We start from the raw sequence: 24,544 nt of genomic DNA, 5'->3' as shown, positions 1-24,544 counted from the left end.
GCATAAATAAAACAATAAATTAATAATCAAATAAATTAATAAAAATTAATAACCATAAATGTCTGTATAAACAAAACAATACATGAATAAAGCAATACATAAATATGCAAATAAATTTGTAAATAATTTGTAAATTACTACATAAATAAAACAACAAGTAAAACAATAAATACATAAATAAATGCATCCATAAATTCCTGCATGAATAAAACAAAACACGTAGATCCGCATTTACATTTCCTAAGTAAACATGCTAAAAGAAGGTGACTGTCAATCATCATAGATAGATATGATCAATCATCGGGAATTTGTGGATTTATTTACTCATTCATTGCGTATTTATTTATTTTTGCAGGTTTATCCATATTTTTGTGAGCAAAATAACAAATGCATATTGCTTCACACTGAAAGCAAAAAATAAAATATAAACTAAAATAAAATTTGAGTGTTGCGACGAGGAGCAAACTGCGCATGCTCCATACATCAGTAGAGCTGTGAAAGGGCAGATGCGAGTTTCCAGTGTCTTCTGTTCTACAGGTAAATATAAAGACTAAATAGACACTTTTCATAGATTGTATCATAACAAGGTGTGGAATGTAAGATGTTAATCGCGATATCGTTAGAGAACGCTGTTATAAGTGTTAGAATAAGCTGTTAAATATGCTCAAGTGGTCGTTACATCTGTCTTTAGTGTTGTATCATTGGTTTCTAAAGCACAAGCAGTTTGTTTGTACACGTAAAGGGTAAAAACGCGTTGAACAAGTATCTGAAAGCTTTCTCAATACACTCACGTTTGCCGCCTGTGGAGACGTGATATCAGTCACTCAAGGAAAGAACCAATGCACCATTTTCACATTTCCGAATTTATCAGCAGCGGAAGTCGTCGTGATTGGGTAAACTTACGCTGTGTCCCAATTTACATACTTATACCACGCCCTAAAAGTATATAATTTTTTGTAAAGGGAAAAGTATTTACTTGTGTAACAGAAGAGTATGCAAGCTTTAGGATATACTACTTCCTAGTTAACAGATCGTTATGTTGCTTGTCACCTGTCAATCATCTCGACTCAGCATCTGTTCGTTGCCAAACACAGATCGGGGAAGCTCTTGGCTCCGCCCCCTTGTTAAGTTACCTTTTTGAAGAAGCAGCAGTAGGATCTGCAATTCGCAAGTCTTTCACGCAGAGAAATCTTCTCAGCTCTTTAATTATGCATTCAGAAGTGAATATCTAAACATATCTTGATAGAAGTTCACACTGTTGTTGCAGATGAAATATAGCAGGGAAAACACAGTTTAAATATGTTCCAGTTGGCTAGATAGTCATTGGCAGAGGGTGAGCAAGCTCCAGGGTAAGGCTGATATGTGCTGCCCTTTTACACATTCAAATAGACTGACCAAGAAGAGGTTTTAACAAAAGCACTGCCTATTAACAAACGTCTTATATTTAATATGCACATTAAATTATTTTATTAGATTCATTCAATTATTATAGTTAGTTTTGATATGCAGCCAGGGGCCAGACATTTTAAAATGAGTGGGCCTAAATAGGGTGAACCTCAGTGCTTACTCTTAAACTAAGTGTATAATAGCTAGTTTCTTCTATTTATGATATCTAGTAATATTGTAATTGATTTAACAAGTAACATTTTTGAGTATCTAACCCTTTTGCAAAAATAGATCAAATGCAAAAATGTGTCAAGAATCTGAAATCATTCACTTTGCCACAAGGTCAATCGAAAACTGAACTTGCAATTCAGCAATAAATATATAAAAATAAGCATTTTTACACTGTGATTAGGATACTGAATTTATTTTTCTTTATTAAGCTAGAAACAACAAAAAAGAAAATGAAAATATGGTAAACTTATTGGCAATTAAATTAGAGGCAACCATTGCAGAGTAAAGGTAATCCAGTAGCAATTAGCTAGCGTGACTAATTGTTTGTTTAAACTAGATTTATATTATTCAAAATACAAATTAAAACATAAATCTTGACTTCCCATCACTCCTGTAGAAAACTGCAGAATTTAAATGCAAAACAAGATTACTATGGGCTAGAATACAATGAAACAACCAAAATAAGGCATTTCATTTAAAACTGAAAACTAATTAAAAAGAATACTATATTATCATACCTCTCTCGTAATACTCATTTGTCATTTTATTTATTACGTTCTTGACCAGCAAATGAGAAAAGTCTGCTGGCCAGCAGTTTCTGTTTCGTTTTCAGAGCTGCTGCCAACTCCAATTAAAAACAGCGCTAATCAGTTGGACAGTTCTGTTTTTGTGCAGAGGGGTATTTTGAATTTGTAACTAAAGTGTTTTGTTAATCATTAACATTAAATTACATATTCCGCCTTACACCCATTACATGTTTTCAAAGCAATTTTTTTTCTTTGCTATCTCTGTGGTCTCTGGCCAGAGGGAGGCTAAGCCTTCCCCAGCCTTACACACGCTCCGCCTATGTAGATAGTGATCAACAGTCATTCAAACAACTTTACCAAAGCCTCTCTACTTAATGGTTGGTCTCGCCTGTCCACAATGTTTGTAGTTTGTTTATACTTTTATTACCTGAATTTGTAGTTCTGATCAAATTCACATCCAACTAGCAATGTATTGTGGGCAATATCAGTGGTTAGAGCATTAACGGTTCTATGAAATTTTACCAGATATAATAAACCATCCGGCATACTCTTTTCCACATACTATGGTTTAGGACATACAAATTCTATTTTTAAATTCTATTTAGGATGCATATGTGAATAGGGATGCAGCAATTGATTGCAGTGAATTGGAGGGTACCACAAATATATATATATATATATATATATATATATATATATATATATATATATTTACAGTCCTATTTGCTCAAATACTAAATAAAAAAAAACTCTGTGATAGTGTTATCAAGGCTTTCAGAAAGAAAAAGGACTGGACATCACATTCACTGTCCTGCCCAGAGACACGGCATAACATTTTGCACAAGGGGTAATTCAAAATTTGTTTCCCTTTTTTTTTTTTTTTTAATGCAAAGAGAATATAAGACAACAGAAGCTAGTTACCAGGCAGACAGAAGCCCTGCCCATGACGCGAATACATGTCTTTTATAAAGTGAATGAAGCAAGTAAACTCAAAATGTTTTCGCGTCTATTCACGCACAAATAGTGCAGTTTATTTGCACATTCCTCTTCTGGTGTAAACACAGCATTAAAGGGCACTTAGTTCACCCCTTTTTTATGATTTAATATTAATATTATGGTTTTTTTGAGTGTGCCGGTTTAGGTTCAACTCGCTGTTGTAGGGGTGTGTTGTTTCACATGAAAATTTGTTTCAAATTCCCGCCCAACTTAACAAGGGGGCGGAGCCAAGAGCTTCCCCTCTCTGTGTTTGGCAACAAACAGGCAGACATTTGAGGATCAGCATTCAGCCGTACATGTACACCTCAGATACAGACTAAGCAGAGAGTACAAAATCATTTGTGTCTTTGTATGGTTTTACAGCCAACTGTGTGCTAGTTTCAAGTGCCGAGCTTGTACACCAAGACTAATAACCATGCACACTAAATTACCTTTAACTAAGGCACCGGATGACCCACTTAGAGATACGACATGGCACACCAGACACGGACATTCGCATGTTCCGATGGCGCACATGAAGTGTCCCGAATTCTGGCTGGGCACCGCGGAAAGCCACCGACTTGAATTGCCGTTGTGTGTACCCTGATAGAAACCTACGTTTAGAATTCTAAAATGCATAGTGCGACGCTGTGCGTTGCCGAGCGGCGCTTCTGGTGTGCGACCAGCAGGTGAGGGTGGTATTTTATTTTCAATGGAGCGACACTCACGTAAGGGACAGGCCGTCGCACTTTACAGCTGCACCTTGTTAAGATCACACTCACAGGGAGCTTCTGTGACCTCGAGAAATGCAAACGGCTGAAGTTTAAGATAGATGCAATGAAAAGTACACATGTTTGCAAACCTACCTACAAATAAACTAAGTTACAAACAATAATTCCGATTAGAGTGATCATGTGGTGAATGCTGCTCTTGTGTTGAGTCCAATGAGCCTTGCATCTAAAAATAAAGCAAGGGTTTCCTTTAGTGACATCGCTTTGACTCACACGCTGAAAATGGCGGTCATGAAATGACAAACTGAGGATTAGGTGACGCGTGCCTGACAATCAATATTGGTGGGCGGGGGTACCGCACTCCTACGCCAAGTTGCGGTTGATCTAAAAACCGATTCAATTGCTCCACCGTTTTTATGTTGTTAAATTGAAAAAAAAAATGACTGGGTGTGTTTATATCACCCCAATATGACGGTCTATACACTATACTTACACCCTGTTATACCCTGTTACAGTTATGGTTTGGTGTTGGGGTAGGGAATAGGCATGGTTTTCATTTCCGAACAAAATTATGTTCCAGGATCAACATAGATGTATCTGAGGATCCTGAGATGAATCCAGGATCACATCGTACTTGGCAAAATTATGACGTGCTATTGTTGTTGTGTGACTCGGCATAGCATTGACAATGTAGAGACAAGAATCAGATTCAGTGGAGTCAATTAACACCCTTAATTAAAACATACTGTTTTGCATTCATCTTTCCACTCAATGTGTCAATAAAGTTTGATATAAATGTATATTGATGATAACAGTGACAGTGGTTCTCATTATTTCCTACAATTTTTGGGTGACTTTTCGGGTTGAAACACCCATCCTTTAATGTGATGAGATTAAGCAGAATTTCTTTTGATCAGCAGATGGTTCTTGATGCCTCACTCCCAGACTACCATTAAGATGGTTCTTGATGGCCCACTGATGCACCCATGGTACAGGTGAGATGATTATTGATGACCCACTCTAGATTACAGCTGAGCAATTTCATGCAAAAGTCAGCCTTGCCATGAAAAAAAAAAGTTTTCACCAAAATAACAAAACCCTTTCTAGGTTTTAGGCTTGTATTTTACAGCATTGTAAAATATTCAAAGATGTTTTAATGTTTTTAAACAATTATATTTGATCTACCAAAGTCACGAATAGGGCTGGGTGATATTGCAAAAATTTTTATTACAAAATCATGTTTCATATCATTCGGTATCGATAATTACTAATTTTTTTACAATCTATTTAGCTATTTTATAATTTTAAAAAAGCCACTTATTTTAATTTACCAACATTTCTAAGGCAAATAGTTTTAATAGTCAAAACCAAAAATATTTAAACAAAAATATCTGATCTTTTCATAATAAAATAAACATAAGTGTTAAAGAGACTCTAAAACTTGTTAAAAAACATTACAAAGTGTGTGCAATGGTAAAGTGCAAATGCTGAACAATCAAAGCAAACTTTAGGTGTGAATAATAATGATACAGTAAACCTCAAACTCTGTCAACAAAAGAAATGGTGATAATCCAATCTGAGCTTTCAAGTAAAGGAATCATTCATCATTATTCAAATACATATTGCAACATCACAAATTATGAAGTTGGTTGACTACATTACCACTATGTTAAAAACCTAGTACTGGATTGTGGCTGGAAGGGGATCTGCTGCATAAAACATATGCCAGAGTAATTGGTGGTTGATTCTGCTGAGGCGACTCCTGATAAATCAGGGACTAAGCTGAGGGATAGTGAGTGATGTTAGGTAACCTCACATCATATTGATACATTATACAAAAGAACTTGCGGCTGTTAAATTAAGAACCACAGCTGCCATATTTATACATTTAAATAACAATTTTATAGGCCTGTATATCTTTATAAATATTTTTTTACATTTTACATTGAATTCTGTCCAAAGTATATTTAATTGTCTTTTCTTTTGCTAAAATAAATACTTAACGTATTTGACTGCAAACTAAGGGTCCCAACAGTAAAGGTCCCAAAACGGGTCCCTTCTTATCACTCCGTAATAAGAATTCATTCTTAACTTTAACTTTATTGATATTACTACTATGATAAGTATATTTTTTTATATGGACGGAATTTTCACTGGTATACTGTAAACTATAAAATATTGACCATAATTCAAACCCAAATCACCTGTATGAGCATCACAAGATATTTTGTGTTCATTAAGAAGCTTATGTTTCTTCATACAATAATTAATTTCATAACATATGAAAATGATATACCAAAGGATTCCAGAGATGTTGCATGCCAGATTAACACCCAAATCACTCATATGAGCAAGAATAATCATAAGCATTTGTTTATTTGGAGCTTTGTTGTTGTCTTTTAATAGTTTTTATCAGAAGCTTCAGGAAATTATAATACAGATACCCTTAAAGTCTTATATGAAGTCAAGGATATGAATGTTGGCATAATAATGTGAGTTCGTGATCCAATTGGTAACAAACAGATGATTCTTTTCCTGTCAATTCTATATGAACGACTTTATGTGTTACAAACAGGATAGATCTGGGGTTTGTTTCTCTAAAGTGTTATTCGAAAACTGTGGTTGTTAAATTAAACAAACTGTAAAGGCATTGGCTGTAACAAATTGCTCGGGTCATCAGTTTTGACTCTGCGATTCATTAGTGCTGATTTCTTCCCTTTCAATCTTAAGAGGCTTTCAGCGAAACTGAAGTTTGAAATTTAGCAGTCTGTGTAATAAATATATATAATATGAGTTTCACCTTTTGAATTGTATTACTAAAACAAAGTTTTTAATTATATTCTTATTTATTGAGATGCACCTGTATAGCTTTGACTAAATATTGCAGACGTTATTTTGCAGCCCTAATTAAACACACCTGATCAAACTAATTAAGCCTTTCCGGAGTCTGGAGCAAATATAAGCATATAAAGTGTCTTTGGTAAAGTTTTGTCACTTGTTCAATGGTCATTTGTCATTCATCAGTCATTTAATTGAAAATTGCCTTGACAGTAACAATGACATAGAACGAATTAAATAGATTTCAAAAGTTACCCTCAACTCAAATAACCCATGTGAGCATTGTCACTAAGCCACAGCTCTGACCTGATGATGTTTCTATATAAGTTTAGAATACCCATAGCCGGCTACAGAATACTGAAAATGCACTAATAAACAGTTTTTTTTTTTATTTGTTTTGCTTTTTACACTACTGTTCTCTTATAATGAAGCTCAGTCTTACCCTGTGTCAGGTCCACATAGTAGCTGCTGGTCTGTCCAGAGTCAGTGGTAATGTGAAAGTGGAAATAAACCCACCTGATGAATAAAAATCCTCTGAGAGAACTGATCTGCTTATCAGAAAAACTCACTATCTGAAAGCAAAGGCAAATTAGATTTTTAATTTATTTCAATATCGATTTAGATATCAATTTATTTAAAGTTATAAGGAACCATTTTACCTTGTTCATTTACCTTTGTGTTATGGCAGAATATTCTGTTTGTCAGCAGCATTCATTGTCTTAATGGCATAGCAACTACAGGCTGGTGGCCAGTCTAGTGAAAAGAGGAAGTGCTGTTTTCCCCGAAAACTTGACCTTTGCATTTCTCATCTTTTTTAATTTAATTATGAGTTGAACTGCTGCATTTTTAGTGACATGTCATGTACAAATTTGTCACAATGATTTGACTGTTTTCTTCATTAGTGTTTCATTTGGCTTTAAAGTTCATCCAAAACTGAAAATCCTGTCATCAATTACCGATTCACTTGTTCTAAGCATATTTGACTTTCTTTCTTCTGATGAACACAAAAAAGAAGATATTTTTAAAAAGGAAAAAAACTTAAAGCCAGTAGACCCCAACTTCTAGTATTTGTTATTTGTACTATGGATGTCTATGGTTGCCAATATTATTCTTTTGTGTTCAGTGGGTAAAAAAGAAACTTACATTTTAGTTGAACTAGTTTAAAATAGATTCATTTGTCGTATGCATTTGCTCTAGAATCCCGCTGATTAATAACTCATTTTTTTTTACTTGTAAATTGATGAAAACTAAATAAAGATTGAAATATTGCCGGTATTGCTTTAAGTAATTAATTACACCGAGGAATTGTGTTCACAACTCAAAACAAAACTCAAACATTCTCTCACATCATTTAAATCCCATGTATTACTGACATTATTGGCTTCATTGTAAAATATAATGATGATAGAAGTGTGGTGGACACAATGGTTACAGTGTGTAGGCCAGGAGTGGTTCTAGACCAGGGGTGCCTAATCCTGTTTCTGGAGGTCAACCTTCCTGCAGAGTTCAGCTCCAACCCTGATCAAACACAACTAAACCAACTTGGTAGGATCTGAAGGAGCACTTGTTAATTATAGGCTATTTCCACTGAGTGGTTCCACTGTCAAAAGGCGTACCGAACCTTACCGTACCACTTTTTCGACACCCTTTTGAAAGGCTGCCAAACATGAGAAAATGTACCAAAAGGCGGAGCTAGAAGCTCAGCTGAATGCTATTGGTTTACAGAAATACGTCAGATAAGTCAGAATGAAAATAAAAAACCTGCCATGTTTAAAATACTCACTCAGCTGAGAGATTATAGCGGAATTATACATACATCTAATAACGAGCCATGGTCGATCCAGGCTCAAACAAACCTTGTTGTCATCTTAATAAACCGCCACAAAGCCGCGGAGTAGAGCAGAATCTACCCTGTGCCTCGTAGTTTTTTACAAGCCAGTCTGAAGCACGAGCGTTTTCGCTTTCTTGCTTGCGCTCGCCGCGCGTCTATATCTGAAATAACAAACTTCTTGAGCTCTTGAGCAAGTATTTATGTATGTAAAGCATCTGTTTTGTGAGAAGTGCTTTTCATATGATATGTTAGTGACCTGTACAGCTTTACTGTAGACATTTCCTCAAGCATGAATGATGCGACTGAAACTTTGTCGTACACCACGCCCACCAAAAGGGTAACCTTGGTAGTGGAAACGCAAGCCTGATAAAGGTAACCTGTACCGACCCAAACTGTACCGTACTGTACCAGTCAGTGGAAACGAGCCATTAAAGACAGGTGTATATGATCATGGTTGCAGGTGAACTCTGCAGGAAGATAGATCTCCAGGAACAGGACTAGGTACCCCTGTTGTAGACCCTTTTTAGCGCTATATCCCACATACCCACACAGTCTTATAAATTATCATGATGTGCATGTTTATTATTAATACTTCAATGGTTTCAGTAGTGTGTTAAAATCTGCATTTGATCAAGACAGAGATTCACTCTTTAGTCTTTGTAATTTCTGAGTAACAAACAATCAAAAACCACAGAAGTACTGGGATAACTGTTTATAGTTAAGATACAGACATTAATGTTTTTATGGTAAAAATAGTGATAAAATCACTATTTAAAATCAACCATCCTGTGAATTATCCTTTTAAAACCTGAGAAACATAAATTCAGATCGCTCAAATTCAAGCATTTTTTTTTTTGATCGGTGTTACTGTCAAATGATATTTGACTTCCTCAAAGCTGAATGTTCCATTCACATTCATATTCAACATAATTTTCTGTTTGTATCTCTGCTATCTGCTGGAGTTCAGTGGTTTGATGGTTAGCATGATGGGCTTCTCTGGCAGTAAGATGAGCTCAAACATGCTCTTGACCTCCATCTGCCTCTGTTTTTCAATCCTGAAGTTCTCTAGCATCTATAAAGAAGAAGATCAAAAAATAAAGAAAATCAGCCCAATGTTTTTTGTATTTTTGCTGATTAAGAGAATATGAAGATCTGTGACCTTAACAATCTACATACATGAATAAGGAAGAGCTGCATTTCGGTCTCAGCAATCCTGCGGCCCAGACACTGTCGTGGGCCGAAGCCAAAACTTAGGCTTTTGAAGTAATGGTTCTGAGAATTGACCCAGCGAGAGGGGAGGTACTGCTCTGGATTTGGGAAGACCTGATGATCCCGACCCATAGCATAGAGACCCAGCTGAACTAAAGTCTGATCCAGAACAGAAAGACACAGCAATATAAAGAAATTAATAAACAACATTTTCAGTTTAAAGTAGTGATGTGATATAATGTTCTGCGCAGTCTTTGAAACTTGTATCAAAAACACCTCCCAGTAAATCAGTGTAAGTAATAAGTGATGTCTGAAACTTCACAATTCACAAATTCACATGACTGTTTCGTTTTATGGTTCAAAAGTAGTGTGAACGCCTTGCACAGGTTTCAGGTATCTTGAAAATTGTCAGGCAGTAGTGAAGTAGAGGAGTCTGTAGTGGGCTCTTAATTTTTCAGCATGGAACCAGCCACAAAAACAGGACATTTAGAAGTCTGGCAGTATTTTCATCTTGTCTCAACAAATAAAGTTAGTCATTAATAATGATGATGACGGTATATTGTTGTAATATTTAATGTTATTATTTATATATATATATATATATATATATATATATATCTATATATATATATATATATATATATATACATGTATATATATATATATATATATATATATATATATATATATATATATATATATATATATATATATATATATATATATATATATATATGCTAAATAATAAGTTTTGGCTGCATACTTTATGACAATATTTATATGTTTCCTTCTATAGTCACACATCCTCAGTGTTGCACATCCTCAATGTTGAGAAATTTTAGAGCTTAACATGCACACACATCTTCTGGAGATGGACTAGCTAATACCAACCAAGGTAAAACACTTTGAATTGGTCATTTTGTTTATTATTAATATTTATTTTATTAGAAATTTTCTTTTGTCAGTTGCTGTCTTTAAAATGTGATATACTCAGTTGTGCATATTTAGGTGTTACATAAGTTTAAACTAGGGCTGTCAAATGATTAAAAAAATTAACATGATTAATCACACTTTTTTGTAGTTAATCATAATTAATCACGAAACGTAATTAATCATGATTAATCATGATTAACCACGAAATGCCGTATTTATTACTTAAGTAAAAACACAAGCATGTAAGTGCCATTTAAATTTTAAAACGATCCATGCCAATAACAAACAAAAATGCTTTCCATATTGGATTCTAAGTGGATTAAAACACACACACACACAGAGAGAGAGAGAGACAACGCGCGCAGTGCCGGTGAGTGAGAGGGATTTCTTCAGATTCATCAACACGCACAATCGCATTCATCAAATTTGCTAAAACTAAGCATTCTAAAGTATGTTTGTATTTAACAAGCAAGGATTCTGACAGAGGAACATGAAGCAGACGCTTTACAAAAGGGAGGCCACGTCAAACTTAATGAAACATTTGAGGGACGCAGCTTAAGGGCAGAGAAATGTTTTTGACAGCTTGTGAATTCATCTAGCACTTTCATTCACATGGACACCAATACTCAGCTTTGATGATTAAGATAATACTGATCAAGAGTCGACCATGTAAATAGAATTTTTGATTATCTTAAATGACCACGTGAGTCCCAAAATGCAGAGGTTTTTCTTTCCGTTCGCCATGAGGTATTAAATTCCATTAAAACATCCTGAATGAAATTATGCTGAATGAGAGTGAACTGCTGAGCTGCAGTTAAAGTCTAAATATTAAAAATGAAACACCAGAAATTACATGAAACTCTGGAGGAAACTCCACATTTCTTTGCACGTTTAACACATGCAGGGCCAGAGCAAGCTCAACTGGCACTCTAGGCAAACGGCAATCACGCCGTTTTATTCATATGGAAGGCAGAGGACCGTGAGGGAGGGGGTGGGTGTAGCGGATGAATGTGAGGACAGGGGGATTCGCTCGCTAATCTGCTGCCCAAGGCAGCCGCCTAGGTCGCCTCTATGGACGCGCCGGCCCTGAACACACGTCGGCCACAACAGGAAATAAAAAAAAAACTGCAACTGAATTATTTGCATTTTTTTTAAATGCGTTAAATATATTCAATTAATCACATGCGGTAACGCGCTAATTTTGACAGCCCTAGTTTAAACACTTTTTTGCATTATAGGGACCAGAAAACAGATAATTGACAGGGTTAGTCCACATGGTTGTTACAGATTACCAGCCATTTGCTATTGTTGAAGGCACTGGTTTTAAGAAGTTTGTAGAAATGTAGGATCCTACCTACAATATTCCTTTCAGCCAGACAAAAAAATAAATTGTGAAGAAAAACACAAGGAGGCCGTAAGCCTATAAGCCTTACATCTGATATGTGGACATCTCTACATATTGATGCATATTTGGCCATGACTTGTCAGTGTATATATGACAATGATCAGATGTCCACAGTTAGAACTTACCCTGGGAGTGGGAAATTTTTCCAATGCTTACACTTCAGAAACTATAACTAAAGTGAAGCCATCTTTGATGAAGAAGTGGGACATTCAAAATCAAGTTAAATGCCTCCAAAATCTCTGGTAACTGAGACTGTTGCAAACATGATTGCATGTGCCACTCAAACTGCATAGCACATGATCTTAACTTGCTTGTTTAGAAGGCAATAGACCAATCACCAAAATTGGAGGATATTCTTTTAAGCATATCACAACAGCATGAAAAGGCTATTGATGATGCCAAAGCAGATGCGTAAACCTATAGTCCTAATTTGATTCAGGAGGTGAAAACACATTGGAATAGAACTTATGCCATGCTGGAGTGTCTTTTTCACTCAGACGGAGCCGGTAGGTGCTGCTCTAGTAACTTTAATGACCAACTTTACATCTTTGACTGCAGAACAGTACCAGATTATAAATGTATTTGTGTGATGTGTTACTTCAATGAGACATTTATCAGATGAGCTAATTCAATGAGATTGAATTATCAGAGGAGGAGAGTGTCAGATTTAAAGATGATTCCTCCAATCTAAATGCTGACGCATACAATCACCTCAAAGGCCACACAGGTTCACGACGAGACCGCAAAACAATTTAGCAAAAACCCCTGAGAGTCTACATATGAGACCATGATCATTATGACCCATGCAACTATACTTGATTGACACTTTAAACTATAAGCTTCTCCAGCCAATCAAATGCACAGAATGCTGTGAAACACCTCACATTAGAATGTGTAGCAATGATTAGAGCATCTGAAAACTAACCATTCACTAAGTCTAAAATCCCCTTATCACACCCAGAGACAACAGGAGCCACAAGTGTTGCAGTCTATGTAAGTTTTAATGTATTAAAGAAATCAGAAATGCAGGCTGACCAAGCACCCAACATAATGGGCCAAGCACCAGGCTCCTCCGATGAGCCAGGCATGACTAGTAGAGGGTGCTCTAGCCTGAGTAATGATGTTAATCACCGAGCAGGTAGGTCACCTTAGTCTTCCATATCACATCTATGAACCATACGTGGAGATCCAAAGACCTGGGGCTGGATACCAGAGGATACCCCGTCCCTAAGAAAGGAGGTCCTTTCTAAACCCAGGTCCTGCACTTCTCTGATGCACTTCCATATCAGCATGGACCACCGCGGGGTGGAGTCTCCATTTTCCTGGAAATAGGCATACAGCCCATACGTTTGATATGCACTACTTTAGCCGTGCTGTCCACCATCCTAACCTGCACGTTTCTGTTCCAGCTCTAGGCAGTTGATATGGCAATACAACTTGGGTCATGTCCACAAACCTGCAGCTGCATGTTAGTTGCACACAGCCACCCAACCCATACTAGAAGGATCTGTCATTGCTACAGCATGACTGGACACTAAGGGCACTCTGGCCCATATAACACCAAGGTCTGTCCAGGGACCGAAGGTGCGGTGACACAGTGGGGTGATGGTTACACGATGCGTCCCCGCATGCCATGCCCATGTTAGGACTCAATCGTGATGCCACCTCTGAAGTGGTCTCATTTTAAAAATCTGAGCAGCATGACAGCGGCTCCAGATATCTTATGCATGACCATATGCTTGATGGGCATCTAATTTCTGGTGTTATCAAGCGATAACATGGCTATCTCAGCGGATCAACCGCCAGCTACAGTATGCTCGAAGCTTGGATAGGATGCGCTGTAAAAGAGTGAGGGGTCTGTGGGCTTGGAGGAAATGGAAAAGCCCCCACTGTAATCCTTAGATCTGCCCGAGTGCTCACCCCTTTGCTGGGAACAACAGGGGTGGCTCATGATTTTGCAAGTGCAAGCCACAATCTCAGCTGTGCAACAGACATGCCCTCGCAGTAAGGGCATAAGCTGTCCACAACCACTGCTTCAGCATGTTGGACCCCCAAAATGTGATGCAGTACCCATGCCCATCATCCGCAGATAGGAACCACTGCATCCAGGAATGCATGGTCGGAACAATATCTTGAAAAAGACATGTTGCCTGACTGTGTTGCTCTCTAAGGAAAATGTGCTTTGATCTCTCTGGATTCAGCTCTGAAGGTGTCTCTTTAATTGTGTGAGTCTTCTGAAGTGAAAAGTCTGGCTAGCTGTCCTTCAGTCGCAGGCTATATTCTCAGCTAATTACATAAGCTGCACCTGTGAGAAGCTGCGCTTTGCCAATACAAAGGCATTCTTTGCCCTACTCTTTTACTTTTCATAGTAATTGGTCATCTAGCGATTCCAAGAAGACACAAAGTTGAAGTTCCCTATCTAAAAGGGACCTAAGATCGTGCTGGTATTATTTGACCAAGTTGTCTTTTAATTCCATAAAGCAAATTAAAAATACCCCGTTCGAATGGGTATCCTCCGGATGCTCTGGTTTTCCACACAAACATGCGATTTAAGTGACACCCTTTCCCATAACGTTTGCCACTGATCTCCTATAAATGGATATTCAGTATAATCAGGCACAAACATAGCGGTCCATGCCTTTTCAGTGCTATTCTTCTTTGCTCTTTTACAATCACAAACAGATATATTTCACCCTACATGAAAGGTTATATCTGAAATAATAAACAACAGGGAACTTTAAATTCACACTCACCCCAGCTGGAATGTGGTACTTTTGTATGACAATATCTTCAGTGATATATCTTTGTAAACTCACTGCAACGGGATGTAACCTTCAAATGAAATAAGTTGATAAGTTAATGAGACATTTGCATGTTACTGTTTTAAGCTAAAATCCTGTTTATTTACATTCGTATTTTGGAAACCTAAAAATGTAAACTTTATTTTAAAAAGTTATTAAAAGAGTAAGCATTATGATTTCTGTGCAAAATACAAGACACCATCAATGAAAAATGTACATATATATTATATATTCATAGGCATGTGCTAGTACTTGACAACCAAAGAATGGTGGAATAAAATCTTAAAAACTGGCAAAACAACATATACTAGAAACTGAAATTGTATAACTACTTTTTTAATTTTATGCATCTGTTCTGATAAGTGTTTGTATACCTGAGAGTTTCCTTCAGGGTTCCTTTAACCAGAGGAATCATCTTGAGCATCTGTACCATGTCTCCTTTAGAAGCAATACGAGCAGCTGAGATTTCTGCTCTGATCTCCTCCTGTAGATCTGGGTTTCGAGCCAGTTCATAGAGTGTCCACAGCAGTGTTATAGCCGTCTGACACACACACACACAGATACATACTTATTTCAAAAGTTATCAAAAAATAAATTAATTAATTAGAAGGGGTTTCTTTTAAATGAATTGTTCCAGTATAAATTATTTATATGTACCCCAACAGACCAAATAGAAGAATTGAGAAAAGAGGTTTTATTTGTCAAAGAAGCCTAAACCACACTGCCACCCAGACCATGACACCAATGTAACAACTCTGATTCTATTCACCCCACTCCATATGAGATTGGCAACTGCCAATTCCAATATAACAAGTATGATAAAGACCACAACCTCTTGTGACAGTCAATAGTGTGTATCTTGAGGCCAGGGGAGAGGTTTACTCACATGACTAGCTGCCCTACATGACATACATCCACAAAAACTCACTTCTATTTGAATCACAAAACTAATGTAACCCCTGGAGTTCTACTCGCCCTGCCTTGAGTAGAATTAAAAATAGTTTGGGTGGCAAATGAACTGGCAAGAGTGCTAACAAACACAGCCCTATCTAACTGTTATTGGTGTGCCACTTGTGGCCAGGATAGTGAGGTTTACTCACACAGCTCCTACTTGAAGTGCTCCACTACAATCACTCCTACATCTCACTGCCAAATGGGTCAGAAACACCTTATAACTCCTTTGGTTTTAAATTAACTTTCTGGTGTGCATTTCACCAAACAACATCATAACTCATGGCTGAACCACTATAGTAAGTTGTAATGAAATTCATTCATTTTTATTTGCTTTTCTGGGGCCAAGTTGCAGGGGCAGCAGTCTTAGGAGAGAACCCCAGACTTCCCTCTTCCTCCAGCTCCTCCGTGGGGATCCTGGGGCGTTCCCAGGACAGCCGAGAGACATAGTCCCTCCAGCATGTCCTGGGTCTTCCCCGAGGCCTCTTCCTGGTTAAAAATTCCTGGAACACCTTCCTAGGTAGGTGTCAGGGAGGCATCCGAAACAGATGCCCGAATCACCTCAGCTGACTTCTCTCAATGTGGAGGAGCAGCGGCTCTACTCCAAGCTTCTCCTGGGTGACAGAGCTCCTCACCCTATCTATCAGGGTGCACCCTGCCACCCTTCGAAGGAAACCCATTTCAGCCGCCGAGATCTTGTCCTTTCGGTCATGACCCAAAGCTCATGACCATAGATGAGAGTAGACCTTTCGGATCAGCTCCTTCTTTACCACAACGCACCGGTACATCGACTGCATAACTGCTGCTGCTGCACCGATCCGCCTGTCAATCTCACATTCCATCCTTTCCTCACGCGTGAACAAAACCCCAAGATACTTTAACTACTTCACCTGGGGTAAGGACTTTCCTCCAACCTTGAGATGGCAAACCACCTTTTTCCGGTGAAGCACCATGGCCTTGGATTTGGAGGTGCTGATTCTCATCACAGTTGCGTCAAACTTGAAAGTAAACTACCCTAGTGCATGCTGAAGGTCCATATTCGATAAAACCAACAGAACAACATTGTCTGTGAATAACAGAGCTATAATCCTGTGGTCCCTGAACCTGACCCCCTCCAGCCCAAGGCTGCGCATAGAAATTCTGTCCATAAAAATTATGAGCAGAAATGGTGACAACCCTGCCTGAGTCCAAATAGCACTGGAAACCAGTCTGAAGTATTGCCGGCAATGCAAACCAAACTCCTACTCTGTCCATACAAGTACAAGACAGCCCTTAACAGAGCGCATGGGAGTATGGGGTCAGTAGAATTCACTGTTTTGAAAATAAATGGTAATAAATAAGCTCAGCCTCCTAAACCTCACTCCCATCTGGGTCACAAAACCAGTGTTACCCCTTCAATTCTACTTGGTCCATTTTGAGCCAGATTCAAACCAGCATCTTTAGCAGGTTTTAACCTCACCAGCTCATTTATTGTGGTGTTTAAGTATATTGGTGTCCTTTATGAACTTTGAATTTATGGATTTCTATATTTTCATACCGTGTCCACTCCTCCAGCCATCAGCTCAGTGACACTGGCCTTTATGTCCTCGATGGACAGTTTGTCCAGCATTAGAAGGCTTGCCAGCACACCAGTGTATTTCCCATTACCTTCGGGGTTTTTCCGCAATTGTCTGTAGATATTCTGGATACATCGGTCAGCTATGAAAATTCACATGGGATATAAAATCAAGGTGGATTTCAAGGAAAAAAAAACAGCAAATTAAAAACAATAATTTTATTTAACAGCTGTAGCGTTCTGTTACCTTGGTTAAAGATACCATCCCAGGCTTCAACGTGGTTCCTCCAGATTTTGGATCTTATAGGCCGAAGCAGGCCTGGGGGTAAGTACAGCATGGGCGAGGTGGTCTTAAACATGAGGGTGATGCAGTCGATAAATCGCTGAGAGTCTGGATCAATGTAGTCCAACAGCAGACCCAAACGCTCGCCGTACAACACAGCACTCACCGCTGAGAAACACAAACAGAAAACACTCAGCAGTGTAGGGTTTGTGCAAAGTATTCCACACATAAATGAAACAGAAATTTACATTTGGGTGAACTATCCATTTGGTCACCCCAAAACCCCAGCAGCATAATTTGTACCAAAAAGTCCTAGAATTTCAGTATTAGTATCCTATCATTAAGATAACATAATTGTTTTATAATGTGATGATGTTTGGTTTATGCAAAGTTCAAAACACAATACCAATGTTTTAACTGTGATTTTCAGTCACCAGAAATAAAAACATTGTAACTTTTATTGTAAATTGAGTTTAATATATATTACTATCACTTTTATTTCTTTTAACTAACCAAATAATTATATTAATATACGGGAGTTTTAAATGTATGTTCTTACATTCCAGTGCAAACTTGAAGAGTTCATGGGACAGATCTGTGGTCCACTGATTTTGTCCACTCCTCTCAATCTTTTTGTTGACACGAGCCACAAAGTCCTGCCCAACCTCATCCAGAAGGGGCACAAAGTTCCCCTGCACCTTCGGAGAAATCACCTCCTTATTAAGGATGATCCTATTAGACTTCCAGTCCTCTCCATCTCTGCAGGAATATATCAATATATTTTACTTTTTGACTAGACATCTTTATGGCAGATATTGGAAGACGTTGCTTACTTCAGCAGGACACCATATTTTCGGTTCCTGTAGTCCCTGTAGGCAGTCCATGCGTCAATGGTGAGTCTCTTTGGATAATGACCTTCGGCTTTAAACAGGATTGCAGCATCTTCAGGCTTGATGATGTTCACACTTTCATAGAATCCAACCTTTTCCCTGTCCAAGTGGATTTGTACAGACATTACATAGAGTCGTAGAATGTAGTAATGCACCAATGTATTATTCTGTATTGGCAGCAAGTGCTCTACGGCCACCTGCTCATCTCTTCTCCTGGGCCTAGGCATCAATGTCAAAAGGTTTAAAGTTCATTGTCTACATCACTCATCTTCTCTACTATAAACCGGAGCTCCTCAAAGGCTAGACTACACCATGACCTAATAACACATGACGTGGCACTGACAAATGGAAAAACGGTATATTTTCCATGTTAATTTATTTTGTCCTAACCCTTCCCAATGAAAACACACAAAGTTTCTATCTTAGAAACAATTTTATTTTCTCATTGCATGCTTATCTTTGTAGATTTGAATGTGTTTCGTATTTCTTGAAATATAGGCTAGTTGGAAAAAACCTTGTACTTGACTAAATATTAATTACGCCAGTTTAATTAACGGGAACTATCTTAAAATGAAGACTGGGGGTGGGGATGTTGCAGGCCAGGTTTACGGCAACAGGCCAGATTGAAGTCAGGCCACCGGGAAATGTCCCGGTGCTCCCGATGGCCAGTCCTGCTCAACTCACTTCAGAATTAAATGTGCATGTCGGGTGCTCCACAGAATAATATACATGGCCGGGCTGCTATAGCTAAACCTGTGGTCACTTAAGCCAATGCCAAATTTCAATAGTGCCAGTAGTAAAAATCTTGGGCCATGAACAGTGTGATTCATGCATTGTTCTCTGATAAGTCCGCCTTCACTGTCTTTCCCACATCCAGGAGAGTTACCATGTGCTGAAGGCCTAAAGAAGCCTACCACTCAGGCTGTTGCATGCCCAGATTGTAGAATGCGGGTGGATCAGTGGATATTTTGGCTGCAAAATCATGCCATTCCCTAGACCCAGTACTTGTGCTAGATAACTAATGAATGTGTTTAAGGAAGATAATGCATCAATACACATAGCAAGACTGGCAAACTGATGAACATGAAAGTAAAGTTGGTGAAGTTGAACATCTCTCATGGCCCGTACAGTCACCAGGGGCCTCATGTATCAATGCTGTGTACGCACAAAAACTTTGCTATAAAGGCACTATTTGAAGATGAATTAGCATACATTTTAATTCAATAAATGTGCAAATAAAATATGATGCACAGACTTATTAATGATTCCTACTTGTCTTCCTCGTGATAAATAGTTGGCAAAATCTGATATGTAGTGGGGGGAAAAAAAACAAAAATGAGTTTTTCAGATGCTGAATTCAAACCGAGTTCATGCTTGAATGTGTCCAAACGTAATACCATGCGTTTTACTAGCTGCGCCACTCAGGCTGTTACTGACACCACAACAGTTTACACCTATAGATCTCACTATTTTTTTTTTTTAATCTATTCGGTGCGATGTTCAGACCCAACTGTGTCAACCGCATCAGCTAAACTCTCCCACTCTATTTTTTGATTTTGTTATTAATTCCGGAGGCTAACTTCCAAATAACACCGTGTTTCTCCAGTCTACCTCCGAAAGGAGCACCTCCAATTCACATCTTCTCATATGTTCAAAGTTTCTCTTTCTGCTTGCTTTTGACATGACTTATTCGTTTGGTTTTGCCAAAGTAGAGTCATTGGCATATTCATACGGGGGAGGAGGCAGGGAGGGGTTTTGCGCTCGTGCATGTTGCGCTCAGTTTCACATTCATTCGGATGTACAAATATGCGTGGGATTCAGCGTACGCGCTGTTTCATATATCAGAATTTTTTTCTGCGTACGCACATTTACAGCTTTGTGCGTACGCAATGTTTTAGTATGATTTCCATCCAAGTCTTCATACATGAGGCCCCAGATCTAAATAATATTGGACACTTTGTGGTGTTTTGAAGGAAACTTTTTTTTCTCCACAAAACAGTTTCATCCACAAATGCCAGTTAATACTGTCCTGTGCCGAAAGAAAGCCTTATCAGGGCTATTCAATTGGCGGCCCGCCAATTTGTTCCGGCCCTCCAAATAGTGTGACCAAGACATCAATAACAAATTTAGTTCAGTCAGAAAATGGCTACTATAGTTATAAAGTGACTGTTCAATACAGCATGAGCTGCAGAGGCACAGAGCGTGTCACCAAAGCGAGTAGCGCGGCCGCCGGAAACATTTGGATGTGTTTGTAGAAAAGGCATTGATATCGTCAATAGGGATGCAACAATATTAGCCGATTTCCAACTGTCCGCTACTTTAAAGTTCCAAGTATATACACCGAGGCTAATGTGTATGCACACCGGATTCACATATCACATATTTTCTGCTTGCATGTTTATTATATCTAATGTAATAATATATGACAATTTGCACGCACAAGCGGAGCAACGCATTTGCTTCTTTCTGGGCTCACGCAATAGAAAACATCTCACGGTGAGAGTTGTGCGTGTCTTTCAGTGCAATGTAAACAAAAAAAATGTTAGACAAGTTATTATTAAAATGATTAAATATGCATGAACGCAGATGGCAACAACTGTTCATCTAAATAGCTACTTACCTAATTTATAAGTTGAATACGTGATAACCATGAAACCATGATTATTCTTCAGACTCTATATAATCCTACAACCAAAATCTATAAATGTTCCATCCCTAATTGTTTTGCAAAACATCACATGAATGTGTCTGAATGCAGAAGAAGCCTACTCCTAGCAATGCACTGCTTTTGTTGTGCTCTGAAATACAACTTTTTAATGTTTGTAAAAAAAAAATAGCCACATTGTACTAGGCACTCGTATTATTTAGTTTCAAAATACAATATATTAACATTTTAATGTTGAAAAAGCCAACGTGGGTTCCTTACCGGCCCCCATGACAAACTAATTAAATAGCCCTGCTCTATGTTAACATTGTTCAGATGTACCCTCGACTTCTCTAGGCTAGGAGGCATCTAGGATAGACTATCACACAATGAAAATGCGTACTGTGGTCAGATGAATCAGTATTTCAGGTCTTTTTTGGAAGAAATGGATGCCATATGCTCCGGACCAAAGAAGAAAACGATTATCCAGACTTTTAACAGCAACAAGTTTAAAAAACAGGGTCCTGGCTGCTGAGGATTAGGATAGAGTTGTTTGACTGGCCTGCCTGCAGTCCCAACTTGTTTCCAATATAGAATGTGTGGTGCATGTTAAAGTGTAAAATGTGACAACGAAAAACCTATCCTGTTGCCCACCTTAAGACTTGTTTGCAGGAAGAATGGGACAAAATTACAACTGAAGCACCTCATCATTTGGTGTCTTCAGTCCCTAAATGTCTATTAAGTGTTGGAAAGACAACATTACAAAGTAGCAAATGCTCTACTGTTTCAACTTTTTTTTTTAATGTGTTGCAAGAACCAAAACTGAAATACATGTTTATTTAAAATAAATACATAAAATGAAAATAACGAGGAACACATTAAATAATGTTTGTTGTGTTGTTTGCAATAAAATACAAGTCAAAGTAAATTTAGAAATCACTACTTTTTTATTATTTGAGTTTTCCATACTGTCCCAACGTTTTCTGATTTGGGGTTGTGTGTATGTCAAGGTCAAGGTAAAAATTACGTAGGAGAAATTTGTTTTAGAAAAAAGGTTCTGCTGTACATAGACACCAATAAGACAACATGTAACATACATACACATTAAAATCTAATCCTAAAATACCTCCTAATATATATACGATTCCATAAAATCAGTAATTAAATTTTTTTTTTTAATAAAAATAAAGTACCATGTGCCCCACTGCCCTCTGTTGTGCAAACCAATCCTGTTATCTTAGTCTTTGACCGTCCTTCCCTACTTGCTCGTTGATCAACTTAATTGAAAAAGGAACAAAATAATGTTTATATCTATTATGATTGCACAACGGGACCCTATATCTTCTACCAGAATTCATCAGCTCATATTCCAAAGACAGCTCATGTGAAGAATCAGATAAAATCTTGTTGGCTTGTTGGATTGTGCACAACTCAAAGATGTCTTTTAGTGAACCAAGTGTCTTAATTCCCATGATTTTTCCTGCCTCTCTCATCAGGTTATTTACTTGGGTTTTCATTTTTACTGTCAGATTCCCAAACCAAACAATGATCCCATATCTTAAAATAGACTCTATTGTTGCTTTATAAAAAGTCATAATTATGCTGCTGCTCACTCCAAATAATCTTAGTCTGCGTAAAAAGTGTAATCGCTGATGAATTCTTGCACAAAGACTTGACACCTGAGAGTGCCAATTAAGTTCACGATCAATATTCACTCCTAAATATTTATATGAATCAACCTGCCTAATGTCTTTATCATAAACCTCAATAGAGCTCCTATCGCTTACTGACCTGGGGTCTATGATGACCTCCTCCGTTCTCTTAACATTAATTTCCAAATTGTGGTCATTACACCAGCTGACAAACCATTCTACAGCCGCTCTGTATTCCATGATGCTGGCATCTTTTGTGATGCAATAGTACAGTGTCATCGGAAAATTTAAGAATATATTGGTTTGTCTGCTGCTGCCTAACGCAGTCGTTTGTATAGAGGGTGAACAAAAATGGTGAACTTACACACCCTTGTGGCGCCCCTGTACTACTTGTTGCTACATCAAATAACCCTGAATTAAATTTTACTTGCTGTGTCCTGTCTGTTAAAAAAGAACAACAATGTGTGTGTATCCAAAATCTTTAGTACTTTTCAGTATTAATGGTGCCTTCACACCAGTTCTTAGAAATGTGTTAAAAAAAATCTCTCTGTTAAACAGAAATGTGGGAAAAAAATAAACAGGGTGGCTATTAATTCTGCCTTTAACTGTGGATATATATATATATATATATATATATATATATATATATATATATATATATATATATATATATATATATATATATATATATAAATAAAAGCTGGAATGTTTTTGAAACAAATTATAAAATCAAGACCCTAAAATCAGATTTAAGTCACTTTAACTGGTATTCAACTGAATTAAAAGTCCAGAGACAATGTTTCCACCATTTTCACTCTCAAATGTAAACACATTTTGTAAATATGAACAAGTTTAAAATTTCACTGCAAAAAGTTTCAGAAAAGTTGCGACAGAAGCTAAATAAAAGTGAAAAGGTCATAGAATATCCCAGTTAAACAGTTTTGAAGCAGTCCTCGAGCAGACAAACTGGAGATACACAATACTTGTTCTTGATTTTAATAAAATAAAAAGATTACTTAAAAAAAAAGTTTTTAAAGTGTCTTGTTTACCTGTAAATCGGACCAAATGTATTAAAATTGTGCACCATAATCCGGTGGATATTCCTGAGGCCACCCATTTTGGCGAAGGCAAAGACACTTTTCAGGCTGTTCCTCCATTGTCCAGGGATCTCATTGAATGGCCGTACAGTGGAGTCTTGCAGTCCGATTGCAGGTGCTCGGCCTGAGCGAGTGACTATGACCTGCAGCAGGTGTTTCAGTGAAGACACAGACTGATCCAGACGGGCCGACAGACTCCAGCGGGCCATTGCACTCTCTCTGTCTCTGCCTCTAGCAGACCCACTGAAAGAAGACTTTTGTTTTTATATGCCAGATCACTGTACGTGTCAAGGGCAATGAAGCACTGAAGACAAGTGCAATAGGACCTACCCATATTTCTAAACACACACACTATACAGTGGAATGGATACAAAAATGCAGGAAGTTGCCAACACAAATGACTAAGAAAAATCAATTAAATAGAATAATTCATTCACAAATAGGTCATCATGGGAAAACCACATTGACTAAACATTCTTTGTGATGTATTAATTAAAAAAGGATTTTTTAAACATCTAAAAATTAAAATAGTCAAATAGTAATAGTAAATTTTATAACATTTTTGCTATACACACACACATATATATATATACTGGCATTATTCA

The 24,544-nt window shown here is 37.6% G+C and overlaps 2 protein-coding genes and 1 long non-coding RNA gene across 7 annotated transcripts in view; 1 reads left to right on the top strand and 2 right to left on the bottom strand.

Annotated features, from left to right (window-relative positions):
* The window catches only part of cyp11a1.1 (cytochrome P450 family 11 subfamily A member 1, tandem duplicate 1), a 15,342-nt gene extending 14,504 nt beyond the window's left edge, over positions 1-838 (bottom strand). For all 4 annotated transcript variants that reach the window (NM_152953.2, XM_073942383.1, XM_073942384.1 and 1 more), the window contains 1 exon segment: positions 792-838. The gene's annotated coding sequence lies outside the window, so the exon portion shown is untranslated.
* LOC141380962 (uncharacterized) lies at positions 479-15,452 on the top strand. 2 transcript variants are annotated; one of them, XR_012400405.1, is made up of 3 exons: positions 479-537; positions 4,768-4,845; positions 10,525-15,452. It is a non-coding gene; the product is annotated as an uncharacterized lncRNA (long non-coding RNA). The 2 variants fall into 2 exon arrangements; XR_012400404.1 differs by having other exon boundaries at positions 4,771-4,845; positions 10,525-12,039.
* cyp11a1.2 (cytochrome P450 family 11 subfamily A member 1, tandem duplicate 2) lies at positions 9,219-24,544 on the bottom strand. Its single transcript, XM_686725.9, has 9 exons — positions 23,892-24,544; positions 18,490-18,645; positions 18,216-18,415; positions 17,621-17,824; positions 17,356-17,516; positions 15,242-15,408; positions 14,820-14,898; positions 9,696-9,887; positions 9,219-9,591 (listed from the first exon to the last, which is right to left on the bottom strand). Exons 1-9 carry the CDS (start codon positions 24,146-24,148, stop codon positions 9,469-9,471), a joined length of 1,539 nt encoding a protein of 512 aa, XP_691817.1. The 5' UTR covers positions 24,149-24,544; the 3' UTR covers positions 9,219-9,468.

The sequence above is a fragment of the Danio rerio genome, chromosome 25 (assembly GCF_049306965.1).
Source record: "Danio rerio strain Tuebingen ecotype United States chromosome 25, GRCz12tu, whole genome shotgun sequence".
Lineage (NCBI taxonomy): Eukaryota > Metazoa > Chordata > Actinopteri > Cypriniformes > Danionidae > Danio > Danio rerio.
This window is presented reverse-complemented; position numbering and strand designations above follow the sequence as displayed.

Excerpts from the sequence above, each read along its gene's own strand:
- cyp11a1.2 (XM_686725.9), bottom strand. The coding sequence starts at position 24,148 with ATGGCCCGCTGGAGTCTGTCGGCCCGTCTGGATCAGTCTGTGTCTTCA. Across the intron at positions 9,888-14,819 it reads AGTACCACATTCCAGCTGGG|ACTTTAGTTCAGCTGGGTCT; the intron begins GTGAGTGTGAAT and ends GTTCTGGATCAG. Across the intron at positions 9,592-9,695 it reads TGCAGCTCTTCCTTATTCAT|ATGCTAGAGAACTTCAGGAT; the intron begins GTATGTAGATTG and ends TCTTCTTTATAG.